Source organism: Odocoileus virginianus, chromosome 13 (genome assembly GCF_023699985.2).
Source record: "Odocoileus virginianus isolate 20LAN1187 ecotype Illinois chromosome 13, Ovbor_1.2, whole genome shotgun sequence".
Taxonomy (NCBI): Eukaryota; Metazoa; Chordata; class Mammalia; order Artiodactyla; family Cervidae; genus Odocoileus; species Odocoileus virginianus.
The window spans coordinates 29,306,554-29,332,061 of NC_069686.1; the positions used below are offsets into that span (position 1 = coordinate 29,306,554).

The following is a 25,508-nucleotide window of genomic DNA, read 5'->3' on the forward strand; positions in this document are numbered from 1 at the left end:
ACACTACTCTAAGCTCTGAAATACAGTGGAAAGCATCCTTGGAGTATATATCCTTGAGTCGAGCACTCCAAAAATATGGATATTTGGTACACTTCTCGACATCTTCCCTTTCTGACTTAATGATTCTTTGTAGAAAAGCCCTCCAAGGCAACTGGTAAAGATATAGTTGAGGAATTTTATAATGTGATTTCTGAATATACTGTGTAAAGGTATCTACAAATAATTGGATATGCAGAACTGCTTGAAGATGATACAACCCCTATCTCCATGGGTGCAGAAAGATGTTGACTCCTCCCATCAGCTTCATCAGCATGATGCCACAGGGGCCGTAAGGCATGCAACCTCTGCCTTGTCCTCTGGATAGAACCCCTTCCATGGGCCAAGTCTCAGCCTGGACCCATGCCTTTGAATATTCTTCAGTTTGGATGCAGGTGCTTCCTAAATGGCCCTGGACTAGAACTTGCTGCTTCCACAACCTTTCTTTATACCATCTTAAGGGTAACAACTGTATCTTTGAATGCCAGTGAATGTTTATTGTTTCAGAAAGACTGGAACCATTATCCTCATTTTACTACAAATGAAGACACAGAAGCCTCTATCTAAAGTAACCTGCTCAAAGTCACACCAGCATAGCCAGGGGCAGAAGTGGGAGCTGCTGCTCCTAATCACTGTGCTATGATGCCCTCTGGATCTGAAGGCTGCCATCACAGTGATGCTAAATTTTCCATTTCAACCATGATTTATCTGACATATTTTCCACAACTGGCAATCTATATACACTTACTTCTTTTCTTTCCTTCTCTGTCAACTTAATCTATGGTAACCTTTTACTGTCAATCCTAAAGGAAATCAATCCTGAATATTCACTGGAAGGACTGATACTGAAGCTCCAATACTTTGGCACCTGATGTGAAGAGCTGACTCATTAGAAATACCCTGATGCTGAGTAAAATTGAAGGCAGGAGGAGAAGGGGATGAAAGAGGACAAGATGGTTGGATGCCATCACTGACTCGATGGACATGAGTTTGAGCAAGCTCCAGGAGTTGGTGATGGACAGGGAAGTCTGACATGCTGCAGTTCATGGGGTCACAAAGAGTAGGACACAACTGAGTGACTGAACTGAACTGAACCTTTTACTATCTTTTTTAAAACTTCAGTCATATTATTTTATGGCTTCAGCATTTTTATTAAACATTATATGATTTTTGTAAGGAAATTTGGAAAATACAAAAGAAAAAGCCTGAAGATATTTACTCAGTATTTAGAAGTGTCTCTTGTTTTATTAATGATTGCACATCTGTGTGTGTATATACACATATACACACACATGTATACATTTATGTGCATTTCTATAGAAAATTTTTACCTGTATGGTTAGATGCCTCATCATTTCATTTGTATTATGAGTTTTTCCTGTTATTAAAAATTCTTTAGAAATGTGATTTTTAAATGCTGTGTAAAGCCTTTCATACTCATGTACTATTATGTATTCATTCCACTTGGACAATCAAGCTGTAGCCAATTTTTAGATATCATAAACATCACTATGATTAATATTTTTGTGTTAACACTTAGTATTTCCTTAGACTAGACACTTAGAATTGGAATTATTCATCAGTGTCAATGGTATCACCTTAGGTATGTTAAGATATGCATTTACTTAGAAGAAGTTTTATAAGGAAATTTCCAAAGCTATTCTAGACTATGAGGAATAGAACTGTGTCCTTAGCACAGGACAGATAGGTAACTGCTAAACTCCTTTAACCTATCAGATGAGTGAATAAAATGAATGCAATCTGTGCTGAGTAATTATAAATGAGAAAGAAAAATACAGTAACTACCTAATGAAAGGGAGTTATTTGACATTAACAGACAATTAACAAAAGAAGGGATATAAATAACTAATGTGTGTGTGAAATAATATTTTTACCACACTAGTAATTAATGACAAGTATAATAAAGGCCTTAAGAATGGTTATATCCATTCTTATTATACTTATCATTAAATTGCTTTCCAAAATGGTTGCCAATTTACTCTTAGCAACACTGCATGAAATTGCTAACATCACTGCACTCACACTGTTTTTTACTCTTTAACTGTTACCAATATGAAAGGCAGATATATTTTCATTATTTTAATATGTATTTCTATAATTACTAGTGTGGAAAAATATTATTTCACACACACATTAGTTATTTATATCCCTTCTTTTGTTAATTGTCTGTTAATGTCAAATGACTCCCTTTCATTAGGAAGTTACTGTATTTTTCTTTCTCATTTGTAATTACTCAGCACAGATTGCATTCATTTTATTCACTCATCTGATAGGTAACTGCTAAACTCCTTTAACCTATCTGTCCTGTGCTAAGGACACAGTCCTATTCCTCATAGTCTAGAATACCTTTGGGAATTTCCTTATAAAACTTCTTCTAAGTAAATATGTATCTTAACATACCTAAGATGATACCACTGACACTGATGTTTTACATACAGTTAAAGTTACGCAAAGATCCAAGGAAAATGAAAACATGTATAGAAATTTGTTCCCAGCTCAAACTGAAGATTTTTTTTTCTTTTATATCTTTGCAAATTCAGTAAGCAAACAAACCATGACTCAGAGAATTCAATATCAACTTATAGGTTGCAAAACATCTTAAGTGCTGTGATAATGAAAAATGCCACCAAATGTCTAAATGATACCAGATACTGACTAGGCATTCTTCCTGTGGAGTCTAAAATACATATGCAGTTTACCTACTGTTATCAAGAGTGAATCAGAATAGTACCAATGGCTAACAGGGACAGTCATCAGACAGAGTAATATATCCATCTGAACTATGTGAAGGAAAATATAGTTTGGGGACCATAAGAAGCAGGAAAGCACTGAAGAAATACTGTAAAATCTAACTGATAGCATATAATAACCCTAGATTCCTGGCTTGGAATCTTAATCAAGTAAGAGATGATGTACTAACTATTTCATACCATAAATTGCTCATTCTTGAGTCTTATATTTATTTGGTTATTCTCTGAAGGGAGCACACCTTCAACTATTAAAGGGTACCAGGGCACAAGATTGAATCTATTTCATGAGTTCTTAAATGTCTGAAAGTATATTTTTCATTCTTCATACACTGAAGACATTCTAGCTGGGTATAAAACTCTTGGACTATAAGCATTCCCCTCCCCCCCAATACTCTAAACACACTGCTCCACACCGAGTTATATGACAGTCTGATCTTATCTTCTGTAGTTAAAGTATTTATATGGATTCTTCTAGAACCCTTTTCCTCTTTAGCTTTGTATAATATAAAACTTTGTCAAAATTATTCCTGGACAGGTCCCTTTTTCATATGTGATGCCTGGAATGTGCTGACCACCTCAAATCTGTATACTCAGAGCTATATTTTCTGCTTAGAAAAACTTTCAAAATTATATTTAAGTTATTTCTGCTCTAATTATTCTAACATCTTTTTCAAGAACATCCACAATACTTATGTTAGATTTATTCTCTTTGGCCTCCATGTCTAGGGACATCTATATCTTTTTTGTTCTTTTCTTCCATATTCCAAGATAACTTCTCAAATAATATTTATCAACAACAGTGATTCAATTTTCTTCTATATCTATTTTTCCTTTATTACCTCCACTGTAGATGTTAATTATTTACTATGCATCTCTAAAGTATAACTGCTTGGATATGAATACTAGATTTCCTATTGATTAACTGTGTAAGCTTGGACACATTACTCAACTTTACCAGAGTTTCAATTTTCCCATCTGTAAATAGCAGTAATAATAACAACTAAATGTATGATTCTAGGTTTTTAGTTACAGGCAACTGAAAACATTCTGGCTAATTTAAAGATTAAAAACAATTTACTGGAACAACTTACTTCTACAGCTCAAGGCTATATATTTTCCCACTTAAGTCTATTCAGGTGGAAAAATGCAAAGAACAAGAAATTTGGATAACATGTTCAGTGGCCAAAAAAACCTGACTGATTTTCACAACTCATAAAGGTTTGATAAATAATAGAGGAAATCCTTCATGAAAAGCACTTAGCACAATGCATGGCACACAGTTTAAGTAATAATAATTGTTAGATATTAGTTTCCTAATGGATTACTATTCCACAGAGTTTATTGCCTTTTATATCTCACTAACAGTGATAAGATCTTTTATAAATTTTTCACTCCTTTCCCGTAGTAGTAGTGGTGATGATGGTGGCAGAAAGAGAAGAGACAGCAATTTGACTGTACTGAAAAGCAGGAAAGCCACATAAAGCAATATTGGGTCTCTGTACTTACAAGGGCAGATCTAACATAAATGATCTGCTAACTATTCTTCTCAATTTTGTTCTACTGTCCTTATAGTAGAACTCCTCTCTGATTCTGACAACAGGGTGGGCATCTTCACAGTTTTCAATGGGAAATCAAAAGAAGTTTTTAAAGGGTATGATATTAAAAAAAGAAATCCAATTAAATAAAAGTTCTGCATGAACAAAAATGTTTTCCCTATTCTATAGTGCAGACCAAATAAATTAAGTGAAACAGCATTCTGTTCAGTATCCATACCTATGTAGGTTTCATATTCTTACCTACAGACCATCAAATCTTCTAATCAGTTGGGAATAATGCCAACAGGAGCAATTACTAAGATATATTTTTCCACAAAATAATTTAGTAACAGTTCACTTTTTCATTATACTTTGCTAGCTAAAAGAAAAATCAAGATCCTGCTGTTAACTGCTTACATTATAAGAGGAAAAAAAAAACAATATTCATCTTTCTAAGAAACAATTGAGAAAAGTGGGACAATGAGGAAAATCCAGTAAGCTTGCCCTTTTCCAACAACTGTCTCTTTTAAGCAAGAAACATAGAGGGTAGATAAGGTCATGAGTGAAAAAAGAAGGTGCCAATTTATTCTACACTTGGGCAAAACAGGTTTACTCTTTTATTAATAAACCAATTTATGAAAATATTTTGCAAAGGGGGAAAATGATGGTTTATGTCAACTTCTGATGGAAAGGAATTTCTAAAGGAAAACAGAATGCTGAGGAAAGAGTTAAGAATTGATTACACCAGAACAGATTAGAAGGCCATTTATGCAGTGGCTGAGGACCTTTATCTTGATTGAGGCTTTAGGGATGATTTTAGGAAAATGTATTAACGGATATATGCATATTAGAGTAGATAATACCACATGATTAATATTATTCTGATATCATGCTGGTTTATAGGAATTTTCACATGTAAAGGCCTACAAATTGAAATTCAAATTTGAAATGCCTAGAACTCCAATTTTGAAAGGAAAATTAAATTTTCCTTCAAAAGCCAAAAGATTTCAATTCTAAGAAAACTATCTCTCAATGGTGAAAACATGAAGGCATTTCCTCTAAGATCAGGAACAAGACAAGAATGTCTACTCTCAACCACTATTATTCAACATAGTTTTGGAAATCCTAGATAAGGCAATCAGAGAAGAAGAAAAATAAAAGGAATCAGATCTGAAAAGTAGTTGTAAAGCTCTCATTGTTTGCAGATGACATGATACTATGCACAGAAAACCCTAAAGATACTATCAGAAAATTACTAGAGCTAATCAGTGAATTTAGCAAAGTTGCAGGATACAAAATCAATACAAAGAAATCACTTGCATTCCTATATACTAACAATGAAAAATCAGAAAGAGAAATTAAGGAATCAATCCCATTCACCACTGCAACAAAAAGAATAAAAATATCTAGGAAGAAATCTACCTAAGGAGACAAAAGAACTGTATACATAAAAACTATGATACTGATGAAAGAAGTCAAAGACAACATAAACAGTTGGAGAGATAGTCCATGTTCCTGGGTTGTAAGAATCAATATAATGAAAATGATTATACTACCAAATGCAATCTGCAGATTCAATGCAATCCCTGTCAAACTACCTGGCATTTTTCACAGAGGTAGAACCAAAAAAAAAAAAAAAAAAAATCACAACTCATATGTAAACACAAAATACTTTGAGAAAATAGTCTTGAGAAAGAAGAATGGGGCTGTAGGAATCAACCTTCTTGACTTTAGATTATATTACAAAGCTACAGTTATCAGGACAGTATGGTACTGGTACAAAAACAGAAATACAGACCAATGGAACAAGTTAGAGACCCCAGAAATAAGCCCACACACATATGGTTACCTTATTTTTGACAAAAGAGGCAAGAATATACAACGGGGCAAAATAGCCTCTTCAATAAGTGGTGCTGGAAAACTGGACAGCTACATGTAAAGGAATGAAATTTGAATACTTCCTAACACCACACTCAAAGATAAACGCAAACTGGATTGAAGACCTAAATGTAAGACCAGAGATTATAACTCTTAGAGGAAAAACATAGGCAGAACATTCGATGACACATATCAAAGCAAGATCCTCTATGACCCACCTCCTAGAGTAATGGAAAAAAAACCAACAAAAATAAACAAGTTGGATCCAATTAAACTTGCAGAGCTTCTGCACAGCAAAGGAAACTATAAACAAGGTGAAAAGACAACCCTCAGAATGGGGAGACAATAATAACAAATGAAACAATTGACAAAGGATTAATTCCCAAAATATACAAGCAGCACATACAAGTCAATACTAGAAAAACAAACAGCCCAATTAAAAAGCAGGAAAAAGACCTAAACAGACCTTTCTCCAAAGAAGACATACAGATGACTAACGAACACATGAAGAGATGCCCAACATTACTCATTATTAGAGAAATTCATATCAAAACTACAATGAGATATCACTTCACACCTATCAGAATGGCCATCATCAAAAAGTCTACAAACAATAAATGCTGGAGAGGGCGTGAAGAAAAGGGAACCCTCTTGCACTGTTGGTGGGAATGTAAATTGACACAGCCACCATGGAAGATGGTATGGAGACTCATTAAAAAACTAGGAATAAAAACACCATGTGACCCAGCAATCCCACTCCTAGGCATATACCCTGAGGAAACCAAAATTGAAAAAGACACATGTACCCCAATGTTCACTGCAGCACTATTCACTGCAGCTAGAACATGGAAGCAACCTAAATGTCAATCAACAGATGACAGTGTGGTACATATCTACAATGGACTATTACTCAGCCATAAAAAGGAACACATTTGAGTCAGTGCTAATGAGGTGGATGAACCTAGAGCCTATTATACAGAGTGAAGTAAGAAAGAGAAAGATAAATATTGTATACTAAGGCATATATACAGAATCCAGAAAGATGGTACCAAAGAATTTATTTTCAGGGCAATGGAGAAACGGACATAAAGGATAGACTTATGGACTCAGGTTTAGGCAGGGGGGTAGGTGGTGGGGGGAGAGGGTGAGATGTATGGAGAGAATAACATGGAAACTTACATTACCATATGTAAAATAGAGAGCCAATGAGAATTTTCTGTGACTCAGGGAACTCAAAGAGGGTCTCTGTATCAACCTAGAGCTGTGGGATGGGGAGATGGGGGGGGAGATTCAGAAGGAGGGGACATATGTATACCTATGACTGATTCATGTTGATGTTTGACAGAAAACAACAAAATTCTGTAAAGCAACTATCCTTCAATTAAAAAATAAATAAATTTTAAAAAAGTCTTCCAATTTATGATAGCCATTTTCATATCTGAAATATGATTTATATAGAATTTAATTTTATAACACGATTTACCTTCATGTTTCAATAATGTGTTCTTTCAATTTGTTTGCAGAATTTTTCTATTATTATAAATCTCTATATTATGAAGGTTTCAGTGCATAAAAACTATTAAGATTCTATAAGTTAAGACACAGATTTGTCTTTGCATTACTTGAAATCAACTTTATGTTTTAAATGATTTTTCTTAGGAGTGCCTAGAACAAAATACTCAAAGCCTAAATTACTTTGCTGAGGTACAAGCAGATCTGATCACTTTGGAAAGAATACACACATAAAATAAAAACAGACACAGTAACGTAGTATGGACCCCTTTCTGCAAAAGTGACAAAAACTACAATTTAGATATGAAGAACACAAACATGAAGACAGACTGTTCTGTGATAGCTGTGGAATAACTTCAAGGTTATACCTGTGGGAAAAAGTATGTTTCTGAAATAATTTTCTCTCCAGAAGTGATTCTGTAAAGAAAACAATCAAGCAGTGCAAAGAATTTAATGCTGAATGATCCTGTCACCCATTCAATCTCACCAACTCAGCAGTCACTCATTTCACATTTAATATCATAAAGTTTGCATGTACAGGGGAAAAATTATTCCATATATTCATAATTTAACTCTGAACAGGAATTGTGAACTGAGTTATTCAACTGAAAAGGAAATTATCATTTTAAATATGCCAAGGCAAGGTTCACTTTAACTGTTTTAATAAAGGAAAAATATTCTATTACTTTCAAATGTAAACCAAAGGTACAGCTAATTCAATGGTAAATATTAAACTAATAATTTTGCCTAATAGTTGATAATAATAATGCCTAAGTTAACAAATTTATATAAAACTGGCATAATATATATCTATAGCCTGATTAACAAAAGGGAACACATGTACATATATTCTTGGATTTCGTGGTTCCAATGAATGAATATTCATTATGTGCCAATTACCACAAATAAACATATACAATATGGTTTGTAACTCTGTATTCTTCTGAGGGCAGAAATTGTACGAAACAGACCACCTTTATAGGTCTCCTGACCATCCCTCCCATCTCTTTCCTGGACAGTCTTTGCTCACAGTAGGCTTTTTTTTTTACCTAGTTAAAAGCAAGTGTAAATCAACTACAGTGGGATCGTGAACATTTTTACATTCTTAGTTCATTTATCCAATAAATATTGGGGGGGTCCTCTACTATGTATTCCACATCAGCAAGTGTAATTCAGCTATGGAAAAAGAGCCAGACAGAAGCTGTTCAAACTCCTGGAAGTTAAGAGCTTGTTAAACAAAACAAAGTAAAACAAAACAACCACCTATTGTGTCAATACATCTAAAAAGATGTCCCCAAGGGAATCAAATAGAACAAAAAATCAGTTATTCAAAATGTATGCCTCAGACACGAAAGACTTGGGAACTGTGCTCACAGGTCCAGCTGATCATTTATCAGACTACTGGAAAACATGGGCAGATGTAAAAATTTACCTGTTGTTAGCTAACTTGGCAATCTAAGGACAGCTTTTTCTTTTTTTTTTGGTACACACAAATACATGAATAAATATACCTGTTAACTATATTCTTTTGTATTATTTAACCATAGAGATACTCAAACTGGGGGTACCCTACATCATTAACACATGGAAAAGAAATGTTAAAATTTCACTGTGTCACATGCAATTTAAGAGGACTGATCTCCTAAGAGATAACCAAGTATCAGCATTCAGAATTCTTGAGTCCAGGCCAACACATCTACCACTTGACCCCACTTTGAACTTTAATTCCATAATATTAAAGAGAAAAAGCTGTAAAACGTGATGATCCCGCAGAAGTTACTAAGAAAAGATCCAATCTTACCTTGTGTTTGATGATGCAGTTCAGGCACAGAAGATGTTCCTATATTACATAATTACAATTGCCAAGATAATTCAGTCACCAAGAGAAAAAATTACTAAGTTACTAAAAGGGAAAGCAGGAAGTTTTCGGTGTTGTACTCACAGTCCAATGCTCTTAGCTAGGCTACAAACTATGCTTGTTTACAGCTGAAGTAAGAATTCTGTCTTCTGCACGGGGCTGAGGTGTGTCAGGGAGAACTATTTCTTTGTAAATAAATCTAGGGGCCAAATTAAAGGAAGTTGCAAAAGCAGGTGTACAGCAGTTGAGTTGTTTCAGTTTCAGAGAAATAAAGTAAATAATTGTACTGGAATTTGTTCAGTTCTGGGCATTCTGCCATACAGGAAAGGGTGTGTAATTACTGAAGCTAACACATCCATGTAAAAATGAAGTAATATCAATAGAACACAGTTGGGATCTAAATTTCCTTTTTTATCTTCAAAAATTAAGGATCTCTATAATGACTCTCATTTCACTCTTTGATATTTAAATATCACTTAAGTTAATATGAACACATGAAGGCAGAATTGTAATTTTCACAGAGTTAGAAAATATAATCTTTAAAGGTGGTATTATTCTCGTTGAAAGCCTCACAAATGAAGAACATACCAATTTTCACTCATCAAAGATAACAAAAGAAGTATACCCAATACCTCACTTAGAACTTCACCAGAGTAAGAGAGCACACATAATATTAGCACGTTTTACCAAATCTATTCTTTGCTTACCATTTCATGCTATTTGGATTGAACTCAACCTTAAACCTGGATTCCTAACATCTTAAATCATAAACCCAAAATAAGAGGATGTGGTTTGTGGGAGAACAATGGAAGTTAGAGCACCTAGGGAGTCAGGCCAAGTTCAAATAGAGATCTCAATTATTCAAGAAACTTTATGACAGAAGATGAAAGAGTGTAATAAATATTACATGTGTGATTTTACAGAATGTAAATCAACTTGCACCTTAAACAGAGCTATGAAAAATATTTAACGCTATTCAGGATTGGCCATATGATTTTTTAAAGAGTATTTCTACAATCCAGGATGAGATTCTACCAATTATAAAAGTTCAATATACTCCCCCATTGATAATAAGAGCCTACTCCTGGCTCCTGGCTCACTGCTTCCCTGAGCCTGTGATATTAGCATGCTGACACTTCTAAGTTGCAGGGATGGCAGTGAATTTCTGAATGAGTCAATGTCTTACCAGATTCCAATTCTTTTCCATCCAAAGGCATGCTGTCCATTTCAAGGGTGAATCAATCAGTTTAGTCTATGATTTTCACAGGAATTGGCAAGGCTCTCTGAGGGCACTGCATTTGGCCATATTTCTTTACCTGACCACATGTAAGCTAGGCACTAGATCATTCTTGGGTAAGCCTGAAAACTGTCAGGATACAAAATAATTTGTTTCCAACATCTACGTTCATCTTGGGAAGCCTGTGTTCTCAGCAGGAGTTGAACTGAACAGTAGAAACTGCCAAATGATGATCCTGAGTGTATAAACCCAACAGCCAACTGGTGGTTTAAGTTCCACTGACACTTCCTGTAATTTCAGGCTGGAGTCCAAGGAAAACATTACTTTGCTAATCCCATGGGCTGACTGTTTCTTTCTTTTGAAGGATGATCCTTAACTGGAAGACATTCCTTTTGCGATTACTTGGTTTACATGATGATGGTGGATATTTTGTGACATCACCAAGATAAATCACACCCTTTAATTCCCTACACTTCATTTTCAGCTAAGTTGGACAGAAGATGAAATATAAATTTCTTCCATATTTTTAAAAGACTTATGCCATTATTTGACCATCCATGTGAAATAAAACTTAAATTTGTTCCACACAGAGATCAGATTTAATTTCTAGATCAATATGGATATAGTGCAACTCAAACTGTCTTAAAGGTAAGAATGTACAGCTGAGTACATCCTAGTTTTCTAGGTGCTGTCTTGAGATTCCCTTGCTTAGTAGTGTTTCTATGAATGTGGCAACAGATTCCATTATCCTCACAAAATAGCCAGTTGGTGACAAAGTGATCTGATAGCATTATTTATATACTTCCTCTTTCAACAATCATTCATGCAGCTCTAGTATATTCAAGGGTCCAGGCAAGGAGTGGCCTATAACATGTGTGTGAAGCAACATATAAAAACTGCCTCTATCCTTAGGTAGGGGATTCCCTAGTAGCTCAGTTGGTAAAGAATCCGCCTGCAATGAAGGAGACCCTGGTTTGATAACTGGGTCGGGAGAAGGCATAGGCTACCCACTCCAGTATCTTGGGCTTCCCCGGAGGCTCAGCTGGTAAAGAACTGCCTGCAATGCGGGAGACCTGGGTTTGATCCCTGGGTTGGTAAGATCCCCTGGGGAAGGGAAAGGCTACCCACTCTAGTATTCTGGCCTGGAGAATTCCATGGACTGTATAGTCCATAGGGTTGCAAAGAGTCGGACATGACTAGGTAACTTTCATTTTCGTCCTCAGGTAGCTTTTAATTATATCATCCAAAGGAGCGAGTGATGAGTCAGAGCAGTGGTATAAAGTGCTAAGAAAGATCAGCAGAGAGTTGACTTCAGGCTGGGGTGAACTTGGTTGGTTTCATGAAAGAGGGAGCAGTTGAACAGAAGTGAGTTCCTTCTTTCTATCTGCAAAAGAGCAAGGACTTCTATAAAGGCACATGCATGCATCTATGGGACTAACATCAACATGAAAGGTCACAGCTTCATAAAAGAGAGAGAATATGAATCTCTGTGTTTTGTCAAGAATAAGGAGCAGCTTCTGGCATGGGAGGATCTGAAGGAAAGAGAGGCCCAGTAGAGGAAGATTTCAGTGTTCCTATGACTCTCTAAATCCAATTTCAGGTATTAGCAGACTAAAGATTTGTTAACAAGATGGCTACTGGTTGCCTGTCATTTTCTTCCCTACTACTTATTGTCATGGGGAATTCACATGAGGTATTGTAGTGGCTTGGATATAATTTACAAGAACCCAGATTCTTCCTCTCAAAATTCAGGTGCATGTTAAAAGATATTATTTTCCAATTCTTTAACCAAGTGCTTTGACATGATGTTCAGGTTTGTACTATGTCAGCATGTTAAGAAATTTTATTTTCACTATTCTACTTCTTATAATAAAATACATAAAGCTGTTTTAATTGGTGAGATCAACATGGTGAAGTTTTGGAAGTTTAATGCCATGTCGAAGTATATACTGTCACAGCATAAACATGGCCCAGTATTCAAAAAAGCTTTTTTGTCTTCATATCAGTGGCCTGGAAGAAGTTTATCAGTCCAGACAGACACATATTTAAAAGCAGAACCACCAGCTTCTCTTAGGGAGGGCATTTCCTTCTTATGTAGAGATGATGATGATAATAGTAATATTAGCCTTTACTATGAGCATTTACTAAGTGTAAGGCAATATAAAAATTTTACATAGGTTAATTTAATGTTTTTAATAACTATTATTACCTTCATTCTACAAATGAGAAACTGAGGCAGAGAGAGGTTACAATCTTGCCAAGATGACACAGTAAGTAATGGAGCCATGATGGGAACCCAGCCGTTTCCCCCTCACACTGGAGGAATCTCTATATCCCAATGAAACATCCGTTCTGAGACACATCCACCATCAAACAAGGTCTGTTCTCTGAGATGAGCGGACCTGATCCCATCACTCCAAGCCTAAGAAAATGAGGCACCTTTTCTTTCCCTATACTTGTACATCCTATCCAGTAATACTGCTCTTTGATACAATACATGACCAAGGACATAATCTAAAATTAACTATTTCATTTGAGTCTAACACAACTACAAATGTGACATTCTGACTAGTATTTTAGAATCAAATACATAAGGTAAATAGTAATTAGCTTCCTTATTCTTAGGTAACTTTTCTGTGCTCTGTCTCATTTGGCAGACAAAGGCAAGTGACATATTTCGGGAAAGTCTAAGAAATTTTTACTCTAATTATAGAGAAATTAGAGTATCTTGCTTTGTAGCACACAAATCCTATGGGAACTAGAGTTAGCTATTTAAAATCAGGCAAGTATCTTGGAACAAGAGATAGATATGGTGTTCTGGGTTGAATGACTGACGCATTGAGTAATGAGCACTGACAATCTTAAAAGAAATTAAGAATGAAAACTGTGAATGTAAATTAATGGACTCAACAAGAACAAGAATAGAAGAAGTGTATCTTCCCACTAACTAAATAAAGTGGGAGACTTAATTCTAATAAATAACAAATATCTGTATATTTTTTACCTACCCCAAGAAACCAGAACCCTTTTTGCTTTCTCCCACAAAACATCCATTCAAAATACTATTCATTGCCAAAAGATAAAATTTTGAAGTCATTTGAGGCCATCAAGGAATTATAGGGCAAAAATTCTGATAGGTTTCCAGTTTCTTCTACATGCAGGGTTATCTAGTTTAAAGGTACAGACACAAAGGTTCCTATTGCTATGCTTACTGAGCACAGTTTCTGGTTTTAAGTTAGTTCTGGGCACTTTGATAAATTTACTGTCATGTTTTACCAAAATGCAGTATACACTAAGAGTCACAAATAAATCAGAGCCTTCTCATTTTACAGCTCCTTGGGTCAGATCTCAACAACTAAGAAGACGGAGTCCTTTTTCCCTCCCTAAAGGTGATAGAATCCTAGATAATCTATAGTTTGGGAGAAAATGAAAATAGTACTGACTAATTTCCTCGTGTCTTCCCAAATTCTTAGTTTGTGAAATGTTTAAAAACTTCAAATTTCTGTGATGAATGAAAAATATTTTGACATCTTGCTACTAGGATAAGTTGTAAAATAATTTTTTCTTGAAAATACAGCTCTAATGGCAAGACACATCTCCTAGTTTTAGAGCAATCTCTTATATACACACCCATCTTTAAGTTACAGCAAAAAATAAAATAAGGAAGTTTTAAACACCCTTTCACTCTTTGTCATCATTAGTCATGGGCAAAGAATTCCAGCCTACATACAACATCTAAGCTTGTATCTCTTGAGGAAAAAAAGACTAGTAATTTAAATCATAAGATTTAAAAAGACAAGTTCACTATTAGATTATCTCCAACAAAATAACTCTCACAGAAGGCATATACTTTTTGGTTGCTTGTGTGTTTTTTGAGGGAGGAGGGCAGAAAAGAAAAGCCTCCCTGGAGGTTTATACTCACATTCACCTTATTAAGCTTCTAAATCTTAAGCAGTTAAAACTTCTCTAAGCCCACCAGATCAAAATCTAATTTAGAAGGCTACCTGGATCTAAAGGGTAACAGTATTAAGTGCCTTTAAAAAAATCAACATAAACATGACATTTAAGCAAACTGGCACAGTGTGACAAGTTTTAGAACAGTAGCTCACAAGATGAGTATACTCTGATTAAGACAAACACAACAAATAGAACCTTTAATCCAAATAAGCACGGAGACAACCCTATGTAATACCTATGTTAAAACGTTCAACAGATCTAAGGCTGTCACAGGCCTCAAGTTGCCGGAGTCCTGACAGAAAAGTCAGTGATGTGAAACACGCTTACAAAGCTGGGCGTGCATGCACACACTCTGCAAGGTGAGCGAGACAGAGACACCGATCACCACTGATATTGTCCTTACTTGCAGACGCACAAGTATCCTGCATGTTCCGATTCTGACTGGCACCTGGAGCGGCTCTACCTGCCAGTCATCCCAATGTACTCAGGGATGTAAACACCTTATAATTAGAAAACGTGAAGGTGTCAAGGACGTTAGACAAATTGAAAACACATCCAAAGATTAATTTTTAAAGGCATTGAAGAAATAATGAATTGCAAAGTCTAAAATCGAGGATGTACCTGCTCCTTCACGGAAGCTAGAATAGTGGTGGCTGTGGTCTCGGGCTCCATGCCGGGGCCAGTGGAGGCAGCTTCTTGGCGGGTCTGTGGTTGCCCCTCCTCCACCAGTGAGGCCTGTTCAGGAGCTGGCATTCCTCCTGCAACCAAGCAGGCAAAGGGTTAACACTTCCATCTGCTTCTGCGCAGAAGAGGCAGGGGCTCCTCACATAGGGCTCCCAGGAACCCCTACAGACTTCTGCAGGCCCTGATCACAACGCCTTACAGCTATACGATGTCTAAAAGGCAACACCCAGGGGCAAAGGAGAACAAGTATTACCAAACACTAAAAAATAGCAATAGAATAATAATGACAATAAAAAAACACCGAAAAAATATTTAAACAACATCATAGTCTAAAAATGACATGCAAGAGGACTCAAAAATACACCAAGGCAATATTAGCTGTTAGACGCTATAAAATTCCTGAATTTTCTAAACAGTTCATCATTAAGTAAATATGATTGCCTTATCATGAAAAAAATAGTAACAAACACTCTAGACTGCTATAAGGGTCAATTTTCAAAGTACACGAGTAAGAAGATATCTACAACTGTAAATGCTTTATGACTGCAGAAGAGGCTTATGCATTAGAAGAAAGGCTTGAAAAAATAGGCAAAATTCTGCAGTATTAAAAAAAAATCAAGACTGCTGGTGGAGTATTATAGCTAGCTTGGTTTCCTTAGAGGAATCTGTTTATGCAAAGATGACAATGACTATGGTGATAGTGTTGAAAGAGAATTTATTTTGCAGGACCACAGACTGTGACAGAAAAATGGGTTCTTGTCAAGTGAATAGGTGCCTCTCCTACATAACATACTGAGAGCGGTGTGTTTGCTGGGAAACTTACTGATTTGATATGGATTTTTATATAAATTTGAGAAAGATTGGGAAAAGGTACCCACATAAAATGTTGTAAACATTCTAATAACTTGTTTACCTGTCAGTCTCTCTGTTTCCTCCAGAATAGAGTTTTTCATACCATGAGACCAGCCTAGAGCCTGGCATATATAATATTCAATTAATCTTCGCCAAATAAATGAATACATGAATGAAGGACTGAATGTCTCTTCCATGTCGCATAACAGTCATTAGGCAAATCTGACCACAAGTATTATGGTGCTCCTGAGATCTTATTTGATTATTACTCTGTGTACTTGTATTTGAGACCACAAATGCTATTTTGACATTCTTCATAGTTTTCTCCTAAAAATGATTCCATTCTCACATTTTGATTTCTTTTCAAGTTCAACAAAGTTCATTTCTGTAGGATGATCTGGGGTGGGGGGAGGGGGAAGAAGTCCCCCATTCCCTCAAATGTCAGTATCAGCTTGCTGTTTATTTCCAAACTCATAATCTGTAAGACAAGGGAAGATGAACATGTCACCTGAGCCTCTACCTCCTTCCTCACTCTCCTGACTTGCACATTGGTGAAGCTGGGGTTAGGTTCCAGGGTGCTGCCGATGTTGCTTTATTGTTGCCATATTAATACGCAGAAACGGAAAATGGGTCTGATGAACAAGTGCATTTTGCCTTAATGGGGCTCTCCATGAGGAGTTCTCATGGCTGCTCTAGAGGTAAATTCTTTATTGTCAGTTTCTGTGGGGCCCCAGGCTAAGCACAGCCTCAACTGCAAAAGGGAGGACCTCCAGTTCAAGTGGGAGGAGGACCTCCAGGCTTGAAGTGTGTGGGTCCAGGATCAAAACCCAAGTGCCTTTAACATGAGCCACCACTTCCTCACTCACAAAAAGAGCTTACTAATTCTTCCCACAACACCATGGGATGATTTTTATGACAATCTTTATTTTTTAATATGTGTATTAATATTGATATATAAAATAGTGCACTCAAAATATCATTGTTGTTGTTAGCTGCTCAGTCATGTCCAATTCTTTGCGACCCCATGGACTGTAGCCCACCAGGCTCTTCAGTCCATGAGATTCTCCAGGCAAAAATACTGGAGTGGGTTGCCATTCCCTTATCCAGGGGAAAATATCATTAACTGGATAAAATAATGCATTTCTGTATTTAGCCAGTGCTCATTATAGATAAGATTTAAGGTCTATGAAAAAAAAATGCCACACATAACAAGCCTAGACTTGCACTTAAGGCTAGTATAGATATGAAAATATTCTATGCCATCAAAAAACTACACACCTTAAAATAAGCAGATGGTTGCAAAGAACAAAAACGTTACTATGCAACAGTGAAACAAATAATGCCAAGAAACAAAAATTTTAAATGTCAGGAGTATAATACCCTGAAATAACCAATGTATAAGAAAAAAGAGAAGCAAAATTTCAGTGAACAAAGAGAATTTGGGAAAGAAAGAAACGTCACTGGGGAGGTAATTACTCTTGACTAAAAATAGGAGGATCCTGGCTATTTAAAGAAAGATATTGAAAAATACTGTTGTAATTGCATTACATCACTGTGAGTGCACCATACTTAATTTCATATTTATTTTCTGATGACTGTCCAGATCTATGGTATCAGATGAACATCTTCTGAATACCACTCTGCCCACGTAACAACATGCAGGGTGATACGGGGGTACAGGCATAAAGAAAGGTCACTGACCATTAGGGGCTCATCATCTAGCTGAGGCAGCAAAATACGAATCAGATCAAAATAGAGGCAAGAAGCATGTGATGGAGTAAGAACACTGAAATCAACAGGAAGAGGTGATGAAAAAGAAACTACTATTCGGCAAGAGAGGAGATTTGTATAGGTAGGCATGATTTCTACTCTCAGATTCCTCAAAGACTAGGAGACACTGCAGGCAACCACTAACACTCACGGGATAGATGATGACGACCAGGGTACCCAGGCATAACTGAGGGTGAGGCACTTCACTACACCTCGTCTCTGAACAGTCCTTGCAGACCATCACCAAGATGGGGCAAAGAAGGGATGCCATAATACTGACAAGTTACACACCGAGTAAAGTAATCTGTTCATTTACATAGCTCTCATAACAATTTTAGGAGTTGGAAGCAATCAACCTAAGACTAAAGTTACAGAATATTTATTACTTCTCCCCATTAGCCAAGCAAAAAAGCAATGACTACTTATATGGCAAAGAGCGTTGAGAAATTAAGCTTTGTAAGTCCCTCAATTATCTCAACTGGCCTGATCTGGGCAATTACATTTTAGGGACCTGAGTACACTTACAAATAAGTTGCTGGACCACTTTGACTCTTTTGAAAATCACAGAGAATGGAAAAGGTGCCAGAAAACTGGAAACAGGAAAATGCCATTGCTGTTTTTGGAAAGAAGAAAGTAGACTCTCTTCATGTTACAAACTAGAGAGCTAGACATAGATGTTGGGTGAGATTCTTACAAGGATTTTATCCAAGAGATGACTGTGAGAACCAAAAAGGGGCACGCGAAAGAAAAGTCATGTTAAGCTCATCTAATTTCTCTTTGGCACTGTAACCACGGAAGTGCAGTGTATCTAGCCTCACTGAGGCATGAAGTCCCCCATGCTATTATAATCAGCATAGAAATAGGGCTGGCACAAGGGCAACTGCTGCCTCTGATATTCTGTAAATAGCTGAACAAAATATATCAAACTACAGAGGCTTCTAATGTAATGCTAGAGAGCTCTGATCCTGGCCCAGTCCTAACCAAAAACTTTAACCATAATGTGATAATAATATACAGGGCATGTTCAAATTATTCAATGAGTAAGAGTACTGAATTTACCAGGTGATGAAATTCAAATATAAAAATTGCTGATACACTGCAATAATGAATTGCTTCTAATGAGATGTAAAAAAAAAATAAAAACACCAAGCATAAACACAGGATCTTGTATTTAGGTTAGCTCAGCAGCACAAAGGGGAAAGATTTAGAAGGCACTTTAGGTTCACGAGCACAAAGAGTGAATCAAGAATGAAAAGAGGCTTCCACAAAGCCAAGGTGATGCTATGTTGTATCGATATCAGCATTTAAAGAGATAGAAAGAAAGGGACAAGGGAATGTATACCTCTTCTTCAGGTCCATGTCCACTTCCAGTGATGGGTGGCACATTAACAGGAATGGACACAAGTGTATTCATTCGAGAGGATGAGTAGGATGGTGAAAGGATTTCGCCATTATTTCCAGACACAAGGACAAAATTAATGATGAGCTTGAAGCTTAGCTGAGAACACAGGAAAAACACTTGATTGAACAGGAAGAGAAAAATCTGACCTGAACAAGAAAAGGACCATGCAGAAAAGCAAAGGTCTATGAATCTCTTCAGGACTGCCAAGCACAAGCGAGGTCAGAATTATTGGTCCCAAGAGGTAGACCAAAAACTAATGGTTTTGTAGCAAACTTGTATTAACCTAAATTACTACTGTCTTTATACTCTGAATCAAATTTGGCTAACATTATGTTTTATTATATTTATATTATAAAATAAAGGTTGGCGCTATGAGGGCAAGCTCAGGAAGGTCTTTCCTTTCGGAGTAAAAAGCCAGATGTCTAAAATTTCAAGAACTAAAACTCCAGAGGTGGTACATTCCCCATCACTGGAGGTCTTTAACCACAGTTCAGAGGAACAAGTGGCAGGGAAGGTACAGAAGGAATCCTGCACTGGGTGTGTGTCAGAAATAGGAGACAAAGTTCTCTGAATCTTGAGGCGGAGACTAAGATATGAGAACATCTATGTTCTGAATTGACGTGAATGCTCCTCAGGGGTTTTCAGAGTGTTGTCTACCATATCACACCTCTCTGTAAAAAAGTATCTCAAGGCCAGGACACTGTTTTTCCTGAGAGAATGATGGTGACTGCAAGTCTTAATGACTGTTTCTGTTTAGCTGCACAAAAAGTTCAGAAGAGTTTGTGATCAACTCTTACAACTGCATTCTCATTTTATTCCAGCCTCTCATTACTTTTTTATTACTTCATTTTATTTCATTACTTTTTACCATTCTATTGGACAGCATTCTTTTGAGCCTTGTGAAATACTTTTTGGAAAGCTATGAACTGTTATGTGTTTTCACTACTACCTTCACTGAAGACAAGTTTTTACATAAAACTGTTGGTATAACATTGTGTGTGTTTCTCATAGTGAACTCACAAATTAACAAATTTTCTGTTCAGGTTTCAGGCCAAGTACATTCTAGTGTGATTATAAAAGGCTTTCTTTGCAGGCTGTGGATGTAATATACAGGAATAACTTAAGACTCAACTACAACCCCTTTTACTACACACCACACTAACCCACAAAATCATCACCACTAACTCAATGAGAGAAGATCAACCAGATACTGGATTTTCCTCTATTTACCCATTGCTACTCTCCTTACTGATACTTTTTGTCAAAGTATAATAATACACTTTATTTTGTCTTATCCAGTGAAATACATTGGATTCTTGTATTTTTTCTTCATTCTTTTGCATTTAGTTCAGTTCAGTCACTCAGGCATGTTGGTGTCCGACTCTTTGCAACCCCATGAACCACAGTATGCCAGGCCTCCCTGTCCATCACCAACTCCCGGAGTCCACCCAAACCCCTGTCCATCGAGTCGATGATGCCATCCAACTATCTCATCCTCTGTCATCCCCTTCTCCTCCTGCCCGCAATCCTTCCCAGCATCAGGGTCTTTTAAAATGAGTCGGATCTTTGCATCAGGTGGCCAAATACTGGAGTTTCAGCTTCAACATCAGTCCTTCCAATGAACACCCAGGACTGATCTCCTTTAGGATGGACTGGTTGGATCTCCTTGCAGTCCAAGGGACTCTCAAGAGTCTTCTCCAACACCACAGTTCAAAAGCACCAATTCTTCGGTGCTCAGCTTTCTTTATAGTCCAACTCTCACATCCATACATGACTACTGCAAAAACCATAGCCTTGACTGGACGGACCTTTGTTGGCAAAGTAATGTTTTTGCTTTTTAATATGCTGTCTAGGTTGGTCATAACCTTTCTTCCAAGGAGTAAATATCTCTTGATTTCATGGCTGCGATAACCATCTGCAGTGATTTTGGATCCCCAAAAATAAAGTCAGCCACTGTTTCCACTGTTTCCTCATCTATTTGCCATGAAGTGATGGGACCAGATGCCATGATCTTAGTTTTCTGAATGTTGAGCTTTAAGCCAACTTTTTCACTCTCCTCTTTCACTTTCATCAAGAGGCTCTTTTGTTCTTCTTCACTTTCTGCCATAAAGGTGGTGCCATCTGCATACCTGAGGTTATTGATATTTCTCCCAGCAACCTTGATTCCAGCTTGTGCTTCCTCCAGCCCAGTGTTTCTCATGATGTACTCTGCATATAAGTTAAATAAGCAGGGTGACAATATACAGCCTTGATGTACTCTTTTTCCTATTTGGAACAAGTAACCAATCTTTTGCATTAGTAAGCTGAAGTATTAATAGCACGACTCACACCTTGAAATGGCCACTTACATTGTGTGCTGTGTAACTGATGCTCCCCAGAGTCAGGTGGAGTACTGACACAGTTCCTATCATGACAGGTAAATCCTATAAAACTGTTCTGTAAAATACTATAGATTCAGTTTTTTTTTTAATTGTTTGTTTTAGGATTTGGGATCCTTTAAAGCACATAGCTGACTGACATGTTAGCGGCTATAAAAAAGATAGGATGAGGATAACCAACAAGATAAGAATGTAACTCTGAGGGTGGATGACTGGATTGACAGGTGAGATGAGCATACATTTCTGTTATTTTCCAACTCACAACACCATGAAATAATGGAAAAGGCATTTTCTCTTTTTTAGGATAAGAAAATTAGCCAGTCTAAAAATTCAAAAAATGCCATCAGTGTGCCAAAATATTAGAAAAATAATGGTTGCAGACCTATGGCAAAATAACCAGAAGCAACCAAACCACACACACACAAGCCTGCTGAGTGGCTGGAGCAGCAGGTGAGGGAGCTCAGAGTCAGAGGATCTTGGGATTCTTAGACCTGGGCCACGATCAGATGATCAAGAGGGAGACAATGCCACTAGGTGGTTGGTTGGCCCCTGCCCTGCACATGCTCAAGAGGCAGTCACAGGCAAAGATGGAGAGAACCGGACACAGCAGGGTCTCAGTCAGCTCTGAAGCCCAGAAGGGACAGAATTCCCTAAACATAAAGAGTGAAGTGGTATACTAACATCTTTAACGTTTAAACTGAAAACTGTGTGTGTGAAAGAGAAACATAGCCAAAGACCTTGAAAATATGTTATAGGATAAAAACAAAAAACTCTATCAATGCCATGAATAGCAGAATTAACTTCTGTAAAAAGAGTATTTCATAAGAGTGATGTAAAGGATTCGATCTGAGCACCGTACCCCACTCCCCACCTGAAGAGAGAAAGACAAAAAAGATAAGAATAGTTTGGAGACTTGAGACTAGATCCAGGAGTTATGTTTATTTACCATGAGTACAAAGAAGAAAGGAAAAAAGGAGACTACTAAAACAAGTAAGAAATGGAAATTTCTGAGCTGAAAACTAATATTTAAAATGGGCCAATAAGTAAATAAAATGAATGAAACAGATTGCATCTAAACCCAAACCACTGAAATTTCTAGGTTCCAAGGATAAAGAAAAGATTGTAGATGTTACTATGCAGGAAAAATAAATTGCATACAAAGGAATGAGAATCAGTTTCACACAAGCCTGATGATTGCAGTAATAATTTCTAAGTACTAACCAAAAATCATTATCCAAATATGAAGAAAAATAAAGGCATTTTAGGACATAACAGGACCCAAGAAAATGGTGGCTTCAATACTCTTCAAAGGAAGTTCTGCAACCAAATAACAAATATGATCAAAGAAGGGTTAGTACACAAGAAACAGTGGTAAGCAAATAACTCAGGAAATTGAAGGTAAAGTTTAAAGAAACTTCACATGCTACCAACAGGAGAGGCGTGAGGAGCTCAAGAAAGTAAATTGTGCTAACATTCTTATTTAACCTAGTGGGATGAAGGGCACTCACAGGACTCCAGGGAACCGAGTCTCTGCTGCTCCTCGGAGGAAGAGGCAGAGCTTACTGCCCACCCCTTGAATGTGGAGATGGCCTCTTGTGACTCAGAATGTGGCCGAATTGACTGCGTATGTAGAACATCCGAGAAAAATCTTAAAAAGGCTGTACAGCTTCTTCGGAAACTTTGAAATCACTATGCTGTGAAAAAAGCTCGGGATTAAAAGATGAAAAAAAAAAAAAGATGCTGTGAAGACACAGACCCCGCAATCCAGCCAAGATCTTGGAATATGTAAGACAGGCCATGTTAGAAAGTTCTACCCTGACCAAGTCAGCAGCTGCCTGCAGCCACCTGAGTCAACCCAGGTAAGACCAGCAGAACCTCCTTAACAATCTAGAATGATGAGAAATTTAAAATCTGTTGTTTGAGCCATTGAGACTTCAGATGACTTGTTACATGGTAAGTGATACTGATACAACCACCAAGATAAGAAATGAGGATACAGGGGGAAATTTTAACTTATCAGTGCTAAAGTATTATAAGATTAAAAAATTAAACTTTACATGCTGAATTATCTTCTATAGTTTATTTAATACCTTATTGCTCTTTGACTTACTAAATAAGATACTATAACTAGGTGTAACTGAAAATATAAAGATGAGTAAGACCTCCTATCCAATTTACAGCCTAAATGGAAAGACAAGGTAAATAAACATCCACAATAAAATACATCTCAAGATAAATGGGGTACTAAAAGCTCATATACAGGAAGCTCAAAGGGCTTCAATAGCATGTATAAATGAGGACACTACACTAGGTACAGTGAAAGTGCAATGAAAAAGTGACAAGTGAAGAGGAGAGTGAAAAAGTTGGCTTAAAGCTCAACATTCAGAAAACTAAGATCATGGCGTCTGGTCCCATCACTTCATGGCAAATAGATGGGGGGGGGGGGCTGGAAACAGTGGCTGACTTTATTTTTGGGGTTCCAAAATCACTGCAGATGGTGACTGAAGCCATGAAATTAAAAGACGCTTACTCCCTGGAAGGAAAGCTATGATCAACCTAGACAGCATATTAAAAAGCAGAGACATAACTTTGCCAACAAAGGTCAAGGCTATGGTTTTTCCAGTAGTCATGTATGGATGTGAGAGCTGGACTATAAAGAAAGCTGAGCACCAAAGAATTATGCTTTTGAACTGTGGAGTTGGAGAAGACTCAAGAGTCCCTTGGACTTCGAGGAGATATCCCAACAAGTCCATCCTAAAGGAAATCAGTCCTGAATGTTCATTGGAAGGACTGATGTTGAAGCTGAAACTCCAATACTTTGGTCACATGATGTGTAGAGCTGACTCATTTTAAAAGACCCTGATGCTGGGAAAGATTGAGGGCAGGAGGAGAAGGGGATGACAGAGGATGAGATGGTTGGATGGCATCACTGACTCAATGGACGTGAGTATGGGTAGACTCCAGGAGTTGGTGATGAATAGGGAGGCCTGTGGGCTGCAGTCAAATGGGGTCGTAAAGAGTCGGACACGACTGAGCGGCTGAACTGAACTGAGTACTAGGTGCAGCAGCAGGACAGAGGCAAGGAGAAGCCTAGCTATAATGCATTCATTTTTATTAATCTTTTATATGTAAAAATTTGCTTCAGGTTTAATAGATTTCTCAAAATCTTCCCTAGACTCTTGTTTTATAATATATGCAATTAAGGGTATGGCAAGCCATATCAAATCTAAAGCTGTTTAAATAAAAATTTGTTTTTATCATTAGTTCTTCATGTCAAATGCTAGTGTTAAAGATTAAAGACTAATAAAACCACTAGCACAGCACATATGGGGATTCAGAAATATGGTAATTTATAAGTGAATAACCAGAGGCAATAAAAACAAAGTAAAACTGTTTAATTAAGGACTTGGGCATTTAATAACATTTATAAGCTCTATTTTGAAAAGAAGTATAACAACCGGTTATCTTATGCAGTGTTTGTCTTTTTAGTTCATGACAGTGATTTTTTTTTTTTAACAATAGACTCATTAAACGATTTCTCAGTGTCTTCCGATTTACATCAGGCTTTCTAGCTGATAATAACCTATAAATTCTGTATGAGATGTCTCAAAAGTGTTATATCAGACTTCTTTTTAAAT

General features: G+C 36.9%; 1 protein-coding gene across 14 annotated transcripts in view; it reads right to left on the reverse strand.

The window, feature by feature from the left end:
• PKP4 (plakophilin 4) overlaps positions 1–25,508 on the reverse strand; it is a 256,119-nt gene that overhangs the window by 173,031 nt on the left and 57,580 nt on the right. For 13 of the 14 annotated variants that reach the window (XM_070476164.1, XM_070476166.1, XM_070476161.1 and 10 more), the window contains one exon: positions 15,406–15,542. In XM_070476164.1, the coding sequence (XP_070332265.1) occupies positions 15,406–15,537 (132 nt within the window). In that variant the 5' untranslated portion in view covers positions 15,538–15,542. Of the gene's footprint in view, positions 1–15,187; positions 15,269–15,405; positions 15,543–25,508 lie in introns of those variants that run through there. The other variant, XM_070476169.1, reaches the window with a different exon arrangement.